This window comes from Ursus maritimus, unplaced genomic scaffold (genome assembly GCF_017311325.1).
Source record: "Ursus maritimus isolate PB19 unplaced genomic scaffold, ASM1731132v1 scaffold_22, whole genome shotgun sequence".
Classification (NCBI taxonomy): Eukaryota; Metazoa; Chordata; class Mammalia; order Carnivora; family Ursidae; genus Ursus; species Ursus maritimus.
Genome location: NW_024424675.1, coordinates 22,427,159 through 22,444,718, shown reverse-complemented (window position 1 = coordinate 22,444,718; position 17,560 = coordinate 22,427,159). Strand labels below are relative to the sequence as shown.

General features: G+C 48.3%; 1 protein-coding gene across 2 annotated transcripts in view; it reads right to left on the bottom strand.

Moving 5' to 3' along the window:
* The window catches only part of TM9SF4 (transmembrane 9 superfamily member 4), a 52,393-nt gene that overhangs the window by 17,619 nt on the left and 17,214 nt on the right, over positions 1-17,560 (bottom strand). The window contains exons 2-6 of one of the 2 annotated variants that reach the window (XM_008703226.2): positions 12,131-12,244; positions 7,601-7,700; positions 2,781-2,949; positions 2,549-2,678; positions 1,257-1,380 (exon numbers count right to left, since the gene is read on the bottom strand). In XM_008703226.2, coding sequence (XP_008701448.1) covers positions 1,257-1,380; positions 2,549-2,678; positions 2,781-2,949; positions 7,601-7,700; positions 12,131-12,244 — 637 coding nt within the window. Of the gene's footprint in view, positions 1-1,256; positions 1,381-2,548; positions 2,679-2,780; positions 2,950-7,600; positions 7,701-12,130; positions 12,245-17,560 lie in introns of those variants that run through there. The other variant, XM_008703227.2, reaches the window with a different exon arrangement.

The following is a 17,560-nucleotide window of genomic DNA, read 5'->3' as shown; positions in this document are numbered from 1 at the left end:
GGGGTGTTGGGGGGGGGGGGGGTTGCCCTCAGGGGTTGCCTGCTGCTGGGACCCAGGGTCTGAGTGCAGGCAACAGAGTTGTAAAACTTCCTCCCCAGAGCCCTGACCTTCCTAAGAGCCTTTGGGGCTGCTGGGTGTAGAGGAGGGGGTCCAAGTCCCTCATGTGATCTCTCTTCACTCAATTCAAGCATTCATGTATTTACTCAATCAGCCCCGCTGAACAGGAAGAACACCCCCGAGTCCTGCTATCATGTTTACTCATTCACCCGGTCCCCAAAGTCCCAGCACATCAGTTAACTCAATCACTCAGATGCTTCTTTCTTCATTTGCTCCTCCGTTCATCTTGTGATCTGTCCATCCATTCAACCAACCACCATATAAGAAGCACCTACTCTGTGCCCAGTACTCTGCTGGACAGAAAATGGTGAGAAAGGAGACAGAGTCTCTAAACTCGAGGAAATGGTCGAGGGGAGAGATGATGTCAAAATTATCACACAATAAACGTAAAGCTGTGCTCACAGCACTCACCAGGAGGAGAGGCAGTACAGTGCTCTGAAAGCACAGGATCTATGTCTTCTGTGAGATTTTTGGCTATGATTTTGTTTGAAAACTAGGTTCCACAGCTTTAAAAAGAAAAAAAAAAAGCCAGAAACCCATCAACGCTGTGGACAAAGGCCAAGCTAAACTGCTAAACTGAAGTGTGCCCAGGGGTGAGCAAGGGTGGACAGGTGAGAAGCCAGACCAGCTCCTATCAGGGCTATCGGGCTGGGCTCTCAGATCCCCGCACAACTGTTGACCCTGGACCAATTTTCGTCTCTCCCAATCACTTACACAGAGGAAGACAAACACGGAAACCCACTGCCTGACCACTCTGTCTGCATCCCTGCCCCTTGTTCTTCAGCCCAGGGGAAGCTGGCTGGCTCTTCTGAGAGGCCCAGCCAAATCCTAGTCGCTGTTTGTTCTTGGCCAAGTCCCTAACCTCTCTGAGTCTCCAGTTCCTCATCTATAATCACCACACACTTCCAGGGGTTGCGGGGGGTGGTAAACGGGGAAGGTGCCAGGCCAGGACACAACAGATGTCAGCTCTCCCCTTGCTCCCCACCTTCTCTCATGGGAATGCAGTGATCCTACCCTGGTTGGGCCATTATGCCACACTGTGGCCTATCAGCCATCCCAGAATCAAGTGTGAGAAGACCCTGGGTGTGAAAGCCCAGGCCCATCCAGCCCTGCCCCTCTGGTCATACCTCCCCACTCACCCTCCAGCCTGATGCTCTGGGGAATCACCTCGAAGCGGACGACGCGGTACGTGTGCTCCTGGTCCTCTTCCAGGTCTTCCCGGTGGTAGTAAAGAATGAACGAGAGGTGATTGTGCAGGTAAATCTAAAACAGCAATGGAGAGAACAAAATACCTAGTAGTCAAGAAACAACCAGAAAATCATCCCAGTCCTTCCCCTCGTCCAGCAGACTCAGCTGTTTCAACCTGCCAAAAACACTCTCACAGCACTCCCCACTCAGAAACCCTCCAGGGCTCCCGGGAGCTTACTAGATAAAAGCCCAGATCCCTTAGGCCTGGCATTCACGGCCTTTTTGCATGTTGTCAGACATCGAGTTTACCTGGTCTCCCCCAGCCCTTCCTTGCCCCATGAACAGTTTCCATACTGCAGCTCTGTCCCTGGCATTCACTCTGGCTAGAATGCCACCCCTGACTCCACTCAACTCAAGCCTCCCTATTTTTCAAGGCCCACCTCCTCCATGACAACCCGAATGCACAACAAGCTCTTCTGAGCTCTGCTGGCATTGACTGTCACGGCACTAGCACATCAGTGATGGCAACTGGGACCTAGGATGCAGGGTCCTACATGGTCAGTTCTCTTCCCAGCTGGGACTGGAAGCCCTTTGAGGTCAGGGGCTATGCCTCAAAAGAAATGGTTTGTCCTTTATTTCCTACGTAGAAGGTGTTCAGTTTAGAAAATCAGAAAGACAGGAGAATCACTGTTACTGTCAGTGCCATTACTAGCATATCTCTCCGAGGCTGGCTATAAAATAGTAGACACACAAATCATCTCCTTTACTCTGCGTAACAAGCCCTAAGGGCCGCTGTGGACACTGCATACACGTTACAGATGAGGAATCAAAGCCTCGGAGAGGAAACAGGTAGGCTCAAGGTCACTCAACAACTAGTGGGTGGTGGAGGCAGGAACCAACCCCCAGGGGGCCAGCATACTCTTGACCACTAGCCTATCTAGCCCTCTCTCCTACGTACTGTTGACATTCCGTCTTTTTTTGTTTTTTGTTTTAATCTTATAAATATGGAATCTGACTTTTCAGGGACTGTGCCTTCCACTTCCTGTGTAGCATCTGCCAGTCTTGCCCGAAGAACAGACTCCCACAGACCACGCCCAGGGCCACCAGGAGAAACCTGCCTTGGCCAGCCCACCTTTTGTTATAAACCTAGAGCTAAATATTCCCCCCTTCCCCGTGGCCCCAAGGGCTGGTGACTTACCAGGGGAAACTCCCCCAGCCCTTCAAGCACGCCGAGACACTCTACCTTGTTGACATCCGTGAAGCCGAGCCGGTAGCCGTGTTCAAACTGCACATCTTTTTCCTTCTTCTTGTCATCTCCTTCGCGGTTGGAGTAGAGCTCCAGCCGGGTGGCCACAGGCAGGTTGTCGGCAATGCTGGAAACCCAAGGCCCCGCTCAGTCCCCCTGGACTGCCTCTCCCACCTGTGTCCCACCCCACACCAACTCGGGGGCCGGCAGGGAGCCGAGGACAACTTACAGGTGGACATAGTAGTCTTCCGTGATCCGCTCGGCCACAAGCCGGCTCTGTTCCACGGTCAGGGTCACGGGCTTGCTGGACTGACTGCACAGAACCTCACACTTCTTTTCGCTGTTCATTAGCACCTGGAAAGGGGTGTTGACAATCCGGTCCCCTCTCAGCACCTCTCCTGCCGTAAGAGAGACACATGGATCTCAGAGCTTCAGCCCTGAGGTTGCTGAGGTCAGCAGAATCGTGGAGACATTGCTGACTCGAAGGGCAGTTCTGCAGCCTGGCACTCAGTGCTCTACCCTACCTGGAGAGAGCTGGCCCCTCCGACTCCCACCTGTCACCCTCTCCGCCCCCTCTGTGACACCGCCACCAGACTCTACAGGGCCCATCAAATATGCCTCTGCGCCTCATGTGCCACTTCTCGCCCACGTTCCTGGGAAGCTCCCCCTCACCCTGCGAACCCAGCTTCACCCTCCGGGAAGCCCTTCCTGACCTCTTTGGCCGAGCCTGTCACTCTCTCCACTGGCTCCCCTCTGTGTAGAGGCAGTGCCATACAGCGGTGAAGACAGGACCGGCTACTGAGCCCTGGCTCTGCCGCTTACTATCTTAGCAGTCTTGGTAAGTTATGTAACCTCAGTGAGCCTCAATTTCTGTATCTGTAAAATGGGGATAATGACAGTAGCCATCTCACAGGCTCCCAGTAAATCAAGCGTGAGGCACAGAGCATGCCGGCAACAAATACGAGCTTTACTGTCAGCATCGCCTCTGCACCTTTTCACATGCTGACGATGTGACTTTGCACCGTGCGCTGCCGTATTAAGTGCTTGCCACCCGTGACTATGAGCTCTTTAAGGACAGACAGTGGTTCCCATTGATTTCTGTGTTTTCAGATCCCACTTCAGGCAGGGAGGGAGGTGGGGTAAAATCCAGCGCCTGAGATTTTTAGCCAAAACAGGTTCTTACTTAATGAACTGGCACAGTCGCTGCAAGCCTACTGCCTCAGAGCGGCCGGGCGCCAGGCGTGTAGGCGCGGAGCTCAGGGCTGCCAACGACAGCCAACGGCACCGTCATCCTGAGCTCTTCCAACGACTCTACCGGGATGATGGGGAAGCCGGGGCAGGCTGAAGACTGACCAAAGCCAACAGGCGGGACTAGCACCTGCACACACACGGGGTCCCACACGGGCTTACCAGCAGGGACCTGCCTGGACACGGCGCTCTCTGCCTAGTCAGTCATCCCTTCATCTATTCACTCACTCCCAGCATCTACCTGGTACTGCTTATGGGCTGGGCCCTGAGGATGCGATGCTGAACAAACTCACGGAGCTTATGGTCTAGGGAAGACAGACTTGGTGGAATCATCACGTAACAGGAGGAACCTGCTCTAGACCCGGGGAGCAGGTCTAGGAAAGTTTCTCTGAGGAAATGATGTCTGACGTGAGCTCTAAAGGAAGAGGGGCATTGACTACGTAAAGACACAGAGGAAGAACATTCTAGACAGAAGGAACAGGACGTGCAAAAACTCCTGGGGGGTGGGAGATGTGTGCCGAGCTGGAGAGGCCTGTGTGGTTGCGACGCAGAGAGCAAGGGGAAAGTGACTTAAGTTGAGCCCAAGAAATGGGCTGGAGCCGGACCTCGGGGCCTGTGGGCCGTGTTGGAAGTCTGATCTTTATCCAGAGAGCAAGAAAAGCCCGTGAAGGGTTTCTTTTTTTTTTTTTTTTTTTAAAGATTTTATTTATTTATTTGACAGAGATAGAGACAGCCAGTGAGAGAGGGAACACAAGCAGGGGGAGTGGGAGAGGAAGAAGCAGGCTCCCAGTGGACGAGCCTGACATGGGGCTCGATCCCACAACGCCGGGATCAGGCCCTGAGCCGAAGGCAGACGCCCAACCGCTGTGCCACCCAGCGCCCCCCGTGAAGGGTTTCTAACAGGGATGGAGGAAGACATGATCTGATTCTGATGACAGAAAGATCACTCTGGCTGTTTCGTGAAGAAAACACAGAAGATGCAAGGGACTGGCTGGGGCGATGCCACTCAGTCATGCAAGTGAGTGAGGACGGTGGCCGGACTGGGCGGTGCTGAGGGTGAAGCCAGCACGTGGATTCAGGAGCCACTGAGCGGGGGCAGGACGAGTGAGCAGTGGTGGGAGACTGAGGTTTCTACAATAGGGTGCTAGGTGGGAAAACAGAAAGAGGAGCAAATTTAGAGGAAGGCATTTTTTCAGTTTGGATACGTCAAGCAGGCAATTAGACACCCAAATTCCAGGCTCCAAGGACAGGTCAGGGCTGCGGACAGAAGTTGTGAGCTGCTGGCGTACGAGCAGTTACGTGGCAGGGTGCTAACTGCACCCTTGGGCAAAGCAGCAGCCTTGGAAGGTGTGGACGAGGCACTCAGGGGAGAGGGAGAGGGAGACGAGGGGCTCCCCTTCCCCCCATTTTAGAAGCTGAGTAACGCAGCCGAGTCTACAAAACCCAGGGGCGGACTGGCCAGTGGAAAGCAAGGATGCCAGTAGGACATCTGCACGGTCTGCTGTGGAAACGATTCGGGTCCCCTTCTTCATTTCACGGAAGACGACACTAGAAGCAGAGAGGGATGGTGACTTGCCCATGACCACACGAGGGGACTGTCGTAGTGCTAAGCTCTTGGGCTCCTTCCTCCACACCAAGCCCTAATGCCCACTTCTTAGTCTACAAGGAGCTTACTTGAGGAAAGGAAGAACACACACAGAGAGGAACAAGGCTGTAGACCAAGTAAGCAGGTATCTCTCCTTGATATTTAGAAATTAAATTTACACCAAGAAACAAGGCATGCTGGTCTGGAACGGCTCATCTCTAATACGCAAACGTTCCTTTTAACTTTTTATAGCTGGAACAGATCGCCGGCCAGACTAAATGAGCAACAAGCTAGGAATGTGGACCCTGTAAGAGAGTCTGAGGCTGTGGCCCAGTATGTCTGCCTCAGACACTCCCACACACGCCATGGTACAGAGCTCCACGAGCTCTGCCCTCAGCCCAAATCAACCTCTGGAGAAGGCGGTCTGGACAACAGAAAGAATTCTGTCTTTAGAGTTAAGAAAAACCCTGGGTAATATGTCACTTTCTCTACCTACTAGCCATGTGACCTGTGGAGCAAGTCTTAAACCCCTGATGCTGCCGTTCCCGCTACTACGAAATGGGAGCAATCATATTGGTGAGTGACTGGGACAAGGAATTAGACCTTATACCTCCTTCGCCTCACTTCCCTTCCCGACGTTGAGGGGATGGTAAAAAGACCTACTTTGTAGAGCTGTTGTGAGAATTAACGAAGTTAAAGCACAGAAGTGCCTAGAACAGCACCTGGCTCACAACGAGAGCCCCGTAAGTATTAATGGTGGTGATGATGAGAACAGAGTACAAGGCTTGCCATCCATCAGGTATTTAACCAAGGAATTTTCTCTTCCATTTAAGTAGGACACTAACATTGACTGAATCCTACCGTGTCAGACACTGGGTCAGAAGTGGGAGAGAGAGAGGAATATAAAGCATGATCCCTCCACTCTAAGAACCTGCAGGCCATGAAGGGAGGCACTCCACAAAGACAGAATGAGATACAATACAGCAAGGTAACTTCTGTACATAAAAGTTTCCACTTCTGTGAGGCAGAACATTCCCCAGCTTCACGGAGGATGCAGCAGAGACTCAGAGAGGTTAAGGTCACCCAGGGTCACGCCGAGGTGTGCCCAACTGTTGAGCCATGGGCTGCCAACGAGTCCACACCAGCTCCTGGGCAAGGGAGGAGATGTTCTGAGGGTCCTTTGACCAAGAGGACAAAGCAAGTCCAGTTTCTCAGGCAGAGACAAGGTGGTCAGAACACGGTGTGGTATGGAAAGGGAAAAGAAGGGTAAGTGACTGGCAGGAGGAACAGCCCAGTCAGTCAGGGGAAGTCAGCCCCGGCCCCGAGACAACATTACGGGGCAAGATGAAGAGACGGGAGGTGCTGCCTGCTTTCGGTTAAGCTGACTGCAAGCCTGCCTCCAGCTGGTCTGGGACACCCAATACCTGGTCATAGACACACTTGTCAGCTTAGGGGTTCTGGAAACATCTGAGCCAGGGGTAGCTCTGTCAGAGAAGGCAGACCTTTTGGAGGCCTGCTCAAGAACCAGTTCTCTCCTTCCTCCTTTCTAAGCTCTAAGAGGAAAGTCTCCTAAGTTCCTTGAGGTCAGGGACAGCATCTACCCACATTTTTATCTCCAGGACTCAACACCAAGATGGGCACAGGGTAAGTAGTAACAATCGTGTAGGGAATAGAGGCTTCCGAATGTCTTTTGCTTTAAGCCCGAAATTCTACCAAACGGAGAATTATCTGAATTAGAATAAAATGGCTACTATTTATGGAACACATATGCCAGACACCGCGCTGGGTGCTTCACACATTATTTGAGGCAAGTCTTGCACAGTCACTTAGCAAGAACCATGGTGATGTCTCTGCTTCCTTTAGGGCCAGAGGTAACTACTCGCTCTCCTAATTAAAAGCAGAGTAGGTTGCAGAAGCCATGAAAGAGAAATCAAGGGAGAGCTGGTCTGAGCAGTAGCCAAAGGCTGCAACGCTGAAGTTCGACTACGTGGACTCCACGCCCAAGTTAGCCGTCAATTAAAAATATAACCAGAGGCAAGTCACTGAACCTGTAAAATGGGTATAAAAACAGCAACTGCCTCCCAGGGCTGTTATGAGGCTTGAATAAGCTGCTATGTGTGCAGCACACAGTGACGTCAGGGTTAACTGCTGCCATCGCCATGTAAAGATGCGGCTTCCCCTCGGGGACAGGCTGACAGCGAGAGAGGAGAACTTACCCAGGTTCTCTGCCTTGTAGGTTATTTTACTGGGCTGGCAGAAGGGCAGCGAGTAGTATTCATAAGGTAGCTGGGTTCGAGAGCTGGTGAGCTTCACAGCCTGGTGGGAGAAGAGAGGCTGTTGTTCGTCAATCCGGAAAGCCCGACGGCTGTTTGCATAATCCTCCCCGGTACCCACACATTGTTGGTACACTTGGTAATGCTATCAAACTAACTCAGCAGACCACAGCTGCAGGATACGAGATACTACCCAGTCTACAATTCTGCATTATTTCATGTTTCATTCTGTTTCAGACTACGTTATAGATTTTGTTTAAAATCATAACCAAATTCAATATAGACTGAGAGTCTGATATCCCTTGACCCTATAATTTCATTTCTGGGCTTCTTTCCCAAGGAAATAACTCCAAACGAGGGTAAACTTTAGGAACAAAGAGGTTCACTCCTTCCTCATAACCACAGTGCTCTCCCGCCTGCAGTTCCTCAAGGCCGTCCCGCTGTCTTCCGCCTCGCTCCACGCCTGTCTGGCGCCTTTGCACATCCAGGTCCCAGCTTACGCCCCCTCGCCTGGAAGTCCTCCCTAACTAGCTCATCTAAGGGAATGCCCCATTTGCTCTATTCCAACACGCGCAGTTTCCTAGGTAACATGTCTGATAAAACATAATTATTTTGTTTACCTGTTGCTTTAAAAAAACAGTCTCCTCCTAGAATTTAAGATTTAGGCTCCATGAGGACAAGGACCTCTTACAGAGCCAGGCACACAGTAGTGCTCATTAAATGTTTGCTGAGTGACGGAAGAGAGGAAAAACGCCCCCACAATGGGAAACTGGTCAACAAACCATAATATACTCATTCAGTGAAATATTACGCAACCATTAAAAACAAGGTTTAAGAAGACCATGAAGGAGAATGTTCAGGAAGTGATACATGCATACAGAATACAGCTCTGGAAACGGTGACAGTCATAAGCAATGCCAAACCACAGATAAACAGAACTAATCAAAATGTTACAAAAAATAAATTCTGGTCCACATGCAAATACAATTATCTTTGCTATTTAGAAACTACCAACCGTTCCCATGCACCATCTAAAAAACTGTCAATAATTTTTAGAATGCAGGTCCACAATCCTTATTTAAAACTCATACTTTGGAATTTTTTTGGTTTTAAAAGGGGAGTATGGACAACACTCCCTAGCTGGGTCTGGGGCAGTACCCCATATTTAATGACTATTTGTGCAAAGAAATGCAAAAATATTCATTCTAAGTGGGACAAATAAAATCAAACATTTCAGGCCAAGTCTTGTCTATGAAAGCTTAGAAAACTGGGTTTCAGAGGTTTTTAGATGTTGGACTAAGGGACTGAGGACTACTATTAAGAATTTCATAAACCGCTTGAGCCAAAATGGCCAAAAAGTTACTGCCTATTATAGCAGCCTGTTATTTTGTGTTTCTTACATTCTCTCTTTCTGGATCATCAAAAAAGAATCCACGTTACAAAGAGACTGAGGTCCCACCTTTATGTTCCCTCCTCCCCTCCCGCACCTCCCCCACCCAAAGTGTACCCTCTCACACCCCCAGCCTGGCAGGCCTGGAAGCCAGAGCCACCCTCTCCTCCTTGTGCCACAAGCTTTGCTCTGGAGGGGGCTTTCAGCAGAAGCACTGGGAGGAAGGGTACTGCAGTAGGTAAGAGATGGAGTAGTTAAGGACTACCCTATGCCTTCCTCACCACAGGACCCTGGGCAGTGGTTTCCTTATCTGCAAAATATACAGTAACTCTGTGACAAATACACAGTATCTGCTTCAGAGGGTTCTTGGGGGGCATCTGAGTTAAGTCACCCATAATGCCTGGTATGTAAATAACCCTCAATAAATGTTACCTTCAATACTCTTCCTGAAAGTTACAAGTCTGACTTGGGAGGAAGAGATATGCTCACAACAATGCAACACATGTAATGTTGCATTTACTCATTAATCATTGCTTAGTTCTAAATGAACTTTTACAAAAGATTTCATTCATTCATTCATTCATTCATTCATTCATTCATTCAGAATGAACAGGGGGAAGGGGAGAGGGAGAGAGAATCTGAAGCAGACTCCATGCTGAGCACAGAGCACGACACAGGGCTCGATTGCACGACCCCAAGATCATGAACTCAGCCGAAATCAAGAGTTGGATACTCAACCAACAGAGCCACCCAGGCACCCCTAAATGCAGATGCTTTTTAACAGCCATTCATCACACATATTTATCCACCCTGCTATGTATTAGGAGTTCGTAACACAGCAATAATTGGGACAGAAAAGATCCTAGCTCTTTTAGAACTTGATTCCTAACAGTTTTCTTTTTCTTTCTTTCCTTTTTATTTTATTTTATTTTTATTTTTGTTTTTTTTTAAAGATTTTATTTATTTATTTAACAGAGATATAGACAGCCAACGAGCAAGGGAACACAAGCAGGGGAGTGGGAGAGGAAGAAGCAGGCTCCCAGGGGAGGAGCCTGATGTGGGGCTCGATCCCAGAACACCGGGATCATGCCCTGAGCCGAAGGCAGACGCTTAACTGCTGTGCCACCCAGGCGCCCCCCCCCTTTTTTTAAACAAATGTATTATTTACATATTTATCCTCTTAACTGGTTAATTCCCCCTGGATAATCACAAGTTGCTTGTATGTGATGCCCCAAATAAGCATGACATGTAGCCATCTGTAATTTCACTAATACCTAACATGTGACGGCAAACGAAGGGGCGTGAGCATGATGGCACACCCTGAGGCTGGTCCTCTGTGACCCTGTCTTCTGCTTCTCCTTTTGAACACTGTGATGCTCAGGAAAAGACAAACACGTGATTTTCACGCAATCTTCCTGCTTTGCTTTTGCACAGACCAGTAAACACGTGGTTCAACACAATAATGAGGCAAGAAACGTATCTTTATTTTAGGAGAATTTATTTCCATAACCTTATAAGTTTTGTTAGCCCTTTTTACACACTCACTAGGGACTGAAGGACTACTTAGAAATTTCAACTACACATTACTTTGCCAAGGGAGGAACAGTGTGGTAGTCAAGTAGCGGGGGATTTACGGAGGTGAGAGAATGCCAAGTGTCCTACACTGTAAACACTGCACAGGAAAAAAACCCCAGAAAAACACCAAAGTATTAAAAGTGGTTATATTTGGGTGATGACAGAGGAGAGTCCCTTTGGCTGGGAGCCCTTGTACAAGGTTACGCCCCTGCCCTGGTGGTAGTCTATATCCAATGACTGGTTCACGGAGGGATACAGAGAACCAGTCCTCTGGCTTCAATCCGGAACAACTCCAAAGGGCCAGCCATTCCCGTTCCAGAGCTTCCCACAGGCCTATGCTATACCACAGCTCAGTGTCACCCTCTGCCCAGTCCTGCTTCCCTCACTCCCTCCCGAGTGCTGACCCTGAGGGCCTACCCAGCCAGCCTGCACCGTACCTCCCCTCTGGAGTTTGTGCCCTGGGAAACCAGGTCCGAGAAATCCACCACCAACCCCTATCCCTGCTTGGGGCTCTGAGAAGGCCACCAACACAGTGCACTGTTAAAGAGCCATTAATCAACATGCCAGCCTGCCTATTGTCCCCGATCAACCATAGTTTAAGTGACTCCTTCCCCACCTTTGCCAACTGATTGACCCACAGTGGGCATCTAGCTTGAAAAGGTGCCTGGTTAGATGGCTTCTCTCTAGACTTGAATCATTCGTGCACCAAATTGCCTCATCTACCTACCACTGATCTACTCTTTATCTGGATCTGATTCATTTTTAGGGAAATACATTTATTTAAGGAGCTAATACTCTATCACTATTAAAAACTGAAAACCAACAGCAGCCATAAAATCATGAGTTGAAGTAGCAGCTATATTTCTTAATACACATTAAAAGAAAACAGGTATTAAAATAAAATAAATTTGTCAACTACTTAAAATCATCTCCTATACCACCATCAGACAGGCAGGACGCAGTCTGGAAAACCCGAACTAGAGAATCCAGCTGGTGGCAGAAGCTGCGAGTGAAAACACAGAGGCCGTAATAGACTGTGTACGCACAGACAATCTGAGTCATGTGGACAGAAGCTGGGAATAGAGAGGAGGATGGAGCCAATGAAACAGGGAGGCAGGCTGAGAGAGACAGACAGACACACAGACATACACACTTAGAAACAGAGACACATGTGAGGGTGAGAGTGAGAAACACAGATGTGGAAAGAACCAGAACCAGAGCCAGAGCCAGAGCTGAAGAGAAAGAGAGGGACACAGAGCGAGAACACACGCACACAGGCAAAGCTGCGGAGTGGGAGAGACAGCTGAGGAGGCAGAGCTCCTGGAACTGTGGGCTCCCTAGAGCACTCCCCTTCCAGCCACCCAGCAGGCTGCAAACCCACTTTTTGCCACGGTGACTGGCACTGGCTTTTGTTCTCTGTAAGCACGGGACGGACAGGACCATCTCGCCAGGGTCCTCCAGCCAGGCTGCCCAGCACAGAGGCTCCAACAGTCCAGCAATGCACCTACCTTGATTTCTACAGGGTCGTTCTGGTGGAAGTTGATTGGTGCAACCCCAGGGACGTAGAAGGCGCGTGTATCATATGTGAGAGAGAGAAGCAGCAGGGACCACGGCAACCAATCCTGCTTGGAAGAAGAGAGGTCGTAGTTGGAATGGGGTAAAGAAGTAAATGTCTCTCTAGGGCAGATCAAGTCATCGCACCCTCACATGTGCTTTAACTGACCCGGTCTATCCCCACTCTGTAAGTGCTGTCTTCCAAATGCCCCCAAGAGTCCCGCAAGGCACTGATTCTGCACTTCCAGAAACAAGTCACAAAATGAGTGAAGTAATTAATGTGGGGGCAAAAGGGAAGACTGTAATACAGTAGCCACAGCTCCCCACTTCCAGATAGATGTTCTTTTCACCATTTCACACTGTGTCACTCTCCAGTATAGCTAGCAGGAAACAAAGCTCCATGATGGTCCCACCAATTCCCTCTTCTCTATATAGCAAGAAGCTCACTTGGTCAGGAAGCCCCTATGTGACCAGTATATTTTCCTACAAGCCCTCTCCAGATTGTACTGACCTCATCATCGGCCACTCTCCTCCTCACTCAGCCCCAGCTACACTGGCCTTCTTGTTGTCTCTTGTCAGCAAGCCCTTCTCTACCCCTCAGGGCCATCACCTTTACTGTTCCCTCCGCCAGAATGCCCTTCCCACAGATATCTCCGTGGCTAATCTCATTCCTTATTTCATTCAGGTCTCTCTCAAATGTCAGGTCCTCAGAGAAGCCTTCAGTGCCGATCCTAATATAGCACCCTCAGGGCTCCCGCTCCCCATCCCCCACCCCTGTACTCCATTTCTCTTCATGGGCTTATCGACGGACACGCACAGTATGCATGCACACGCTCGTATCATGTACAATATGCATTTGCTTATTTGTGCAGTCTGTCACCCTCCACTCGAATGTGATCTCTGTGGGAGCAGGGACTGTGTGTCCCCAGGGCCTGGCCCCCAGCGGGCACTCAGTAAATGACCTACGTGCAGGATAGTCACCTGGGAATTAAGGCAAGAAAGACCAATTACTGGCCTCAAGAAATGCACTCCATCAAAACATCTCTTTCCCTTAGTTAGCAACATGCTTCACCCCCTCAAGGAACTAGAAGAGCTTCCTGATTCTCTCTCCCCATCTGTGTGAACAAGGAACTCATATCCAGACACCTGGATCCCCGACTCACTAGCGCTCCTGCACCTGCCCTCTCTCCACCCCCTGCAGCCCTGCAGACCCTCGTTTCACCCACCCGTCACTGGCCACAGCTTCTGACCACCTTGCCTTCACAGCCCCTCCATCCTTCAAGTTACTGCACCCCCCCCACACACTCACTCTCTCTCTGTCTCACTCAGCTGATTCTTTCTGGAACTCAGTTTTATACGGAATCAGAATTACTCAAGGGGCTTGCCAAAAATGTAGACTCATCTGCATTTTTACCAGAAGCACAAGCTGGCTTTAATAGTCTAAGCTTCTTTTTTTTTTTTTTTAAAGATTTTATTTATTTATGTGACAGAGAGACAGGCAGCGAGAGAGGGAACACAAGCAGGGGGAGTGGGAGAGGAAGAAGCAGGCTCCCAGCGGAGGAGCCCGACGTGGGGCTCGATCCGGGAACACCGGGATCACGTCCTGAGCCGAAGGCAGACGCTTAACGACTGCACTACCCAGGCGCCCCAGTAGTCTAAGCTTCTAAGCTTGGTGCACTTTTTGTAGATACATAGCTCGGTCAGAGTCTTTCATTTTTTTTAAGATTTTACTTATTTGAGAGAGAGCACAAGCAGGGGGAGCAGCAGAGGTAAGGGGAGAAGGGGGTTCCCTGCTCAGCAGGGAGCCCCATGTGAGGCTTGATGCCAGGACCCTGAGATCATGACCTGAGCCTAAGGCAGACGCTTAACCGACTGAGCCACCCAGGCGCCCCCCCCCAAAAAAACTTTTAAGTTTAAAATAAATTTAGATTTACAGAAGAGATGCAAAGATACTGTGAGATTTCCCATATACCCTTCACTCAGCTTCGTCTAATGTTAACATCTTACATAACTACGAGCGGGCAAGGCTTTTAAAAAATAGCTTAAAATGTTTTGAAAAAGTAGCACATACACGGTAAATAATTCAAACACAGTACAAACGGGTATACCATGAAAAAGAACTCCTCCTCCCACTTGGGCTCCCCACAGACACCTGCTCTCACCAGTTCCTTGAAAATCCCTCTAGAGACATCTTACACATTCACAAAGGGAAGGGCTTAGTTGTAGTATGGGTTTGCCTTGAATACAACAACGAACAGCATTTATTCTTTCTTTCTGTGACGGAAAGCCTACTGACTGCGGGCTGGCTACAGCATCTGCATCTAATTTCCTCTCGATCCGATAATTTCCTCCAATTGACCTGCTGTCAGAAGATTCTGGCCCTCCCTCCTTGGAACCCTGTGCTAGGCCTCACTGGTCAGTCTTTAGAAATATGAGCGCTTCGAGTGACAGAAATAAGCCCTGTCCTCTTCATACATAAATTCCAGTTAACTGAAGTGCAAGGAAAACCAATCCGGCAGTACTGGCATAAACTGCTACACAAAGTTTGTTTAAATAACCACCACAACAATAACGCAACTCCGAATTTTTGAAAAATGATGCAGGAAACAGATAATCCTCTCACAAAGATACTATCAACAAACCACAAATCAATTGATTTTAGAGGAAGGATCAACAGATGAAAAATGGCAAAGGATATTTCATTAATGTGCTACATTCTTTGAATAATATAATTGGCAACCAAAAGCAATTCAGAAGTTCAGTTTAGAATTCATGACTGCATCACAATGACACTGTCAATTTTAGATATTAAAATGTCACTGTTTTGATATTCTCATATCGCTAGAGGGATAATTACAACACTTCTGGGGGGGGCAATTTGGCATTCTATCAACCCCCCCCAAAGTGTATACTCTGACCCCGCAATTCTACTTTGAGACATGTTAAGAAAAATATGGCAAATATCCCAAAATGTACATAAAAGGGTGTTCACTACAGCATTATTTAAAATAGTGAAATCAGGGCACCTGCATGGCTCAGCGGGTTAAGCGTCAGACTCTTGGTTTTGGCTCAGGTCACGATCTCAGGGTCGTGAGATCAGGCCCCACGTCCAGCTCCGCTATCGGTGCACTCTGCTTGCGATTCTCTCTCTCCCTCCCTCTCCCTCTGTCCCTCCTCCCCCTTCACACATGCGTGTGCCCGCTTTCTTGACCTCTAAAAATAATAACAGTAAAATAAAAATTAATAAATAAACAAAATAGTGGAATCATTCACTACTTTTAATAGTAAAATATCCAATATTAGTGGAATGGGTTAAATTACCCATTTATGTACTAATTAAAAAGGAAATATTTCTAGAATAGGAATATTTAAGCTTTAGATTTAAGTAGAAAAAGCGGGGGATAGAACATTGCATAGCAGGATCCCCCCCTTTTGAAAAAAAGTTATCTTTGAGAAAATGTTTAGCAGGCTAAATGGGTTATCTAAGTGACAGACTTTCTTTCTTTCTGTATATCTCTATTTTCTAATTTTTCTTAGGGGATTATAAAACATTTATATTACTTAAGAAAAACAATAGAATAAATCAGGCAAAAAAAAAAATCACCACTCTAAACACCTAGGTTACAGGAATTCTAGCTCAGTGGGGAAGGCCCTCCACCTGCCGGCCCCAAGATACCTTTCCATCAGCACCTTCCACATTTTCCTTCTAAGCCTTCAGGAAGATCCCAAGACTGTCTTGGCCTTTGGTGAGCACACTTGGTCAGGTGAGGCTGCCTTCAAGCTTCTGTTCAAGCTGGTTTTGAAACCTGCCCTCACCTTATTCAAGTTCTACCTAGCCTTGAAGGTCCAGTGGAAATGTTTCTTCCTTCAAGAAACCCCTCAGATCTCCACAAGGGGAATTATTTTTCTCCTTTCTTTCCAAGACACCTTGTAAATATCTTGATGATGTCACTAGAGGAAGAGAATGGAAACTACCCAATACCCAACTGAGTTTTCACAGCTATATATGTTCAAGGATTAGTGCTTAAGTTAGTTGACACATATTTAAATATGCACTTGTCTAAGGCACTGCTATAGTACTTTTTTTTTTTTTTAAGATTTTATTTATTTGACAGAGACAGCCAGCGAGAGAGGGAACACAAGCAGGGGGAGTGGGAGAGGAAGAAGCAGGCTCCTAGCAGAGAAGCCTGATGTGGGGCTCGATCCCAGAAAGCCGGGATCACACCCTGAGCCGAAGGCAGACGCTTAACGACTGCGCCACCCAGGCGCCCCAGCTATAGTACATTTTGTGTTGAATGATGGTCATCTAAGTTTCTGCCATCTCTCCACCTGCATTAATTGCTTCTCTAGCTTTGTTATGGGAGTACTCAAACAAATTAATAAGCAACAAACAACCCCCGATCTATAAAAATATAAAACCATCCACTCACATAGGACTGAGTGCTATGGTTTGTCTGTTTGTTTAGTAAGCACTACACCTAATGTGGGGCTGGAATTCATGACCCTACGATCAAGAGTCACACGTTACACAGACTAAGCCAGCCGGGCGCCCCTGAATACTTTGGTTCTTCATCTTCGCTGTATCCTCTTGAGAATGACTTTTTTTGCTTCTCAAATTCAAGGAGTTCTTGATACCTCCCACCTTTCCACCTCCAAGGATCTAGTTTGAGACTCCCTGAGAACATCTATTACCCCTATACCAGATCTGTACATCTAGATAGTGGTTCTCAACGCCGACGCATATTACAATAACCTGGAGAGTAAGTAGATTAAATTCCCAATCCAAATGCATAGAGTGGCTGAACGGATACAAAAATAAGATCCAGCAATACACTGTCTACAAGAAACTCACTTTAGATCTAAAGACACACATGGGCTGAAGATGAAGGGATAGAAAAAGAAATTCCACATAAGTGGTAACGAAAAGAAAGCAGGGGTGGCTAAACTTACATCAAACAAAATAGACTTTCAGTTAAAAACTGTGTCTACGGGACATCTGGGTGGCTCAGTCCATTTGGGTGTCTGCTCTTGGCTCAGGTCACGATCCCAGGGTCCTGGGACCATGCCCCACATGGGGCTCCCTGATCAGCAGGAAGCCTCCTTCTCCCTCTGCCTGCTGCCCTCCCTGCTGTGTGCACCCTCTCTCTCTGATAAATATTTTTTAAAAGATTTTATTCATTTGAGAGACAGCACAAGAGCAAGAGAGACTGAGAGAACAAGTTGGGGGAGAGGCAGAGGGAGAAGCAGACTCCCAGTGGAGCAGGGAGCCCAACGTGGGACTCGATCCCAGGACCCCGAGATCATGACCCAAGCCAAAGGCATCTGCCTTAACCAACTGAGCCACTTAGGCGCCCCAAATAAGTAAAATATTAAAAAAAAAAAAA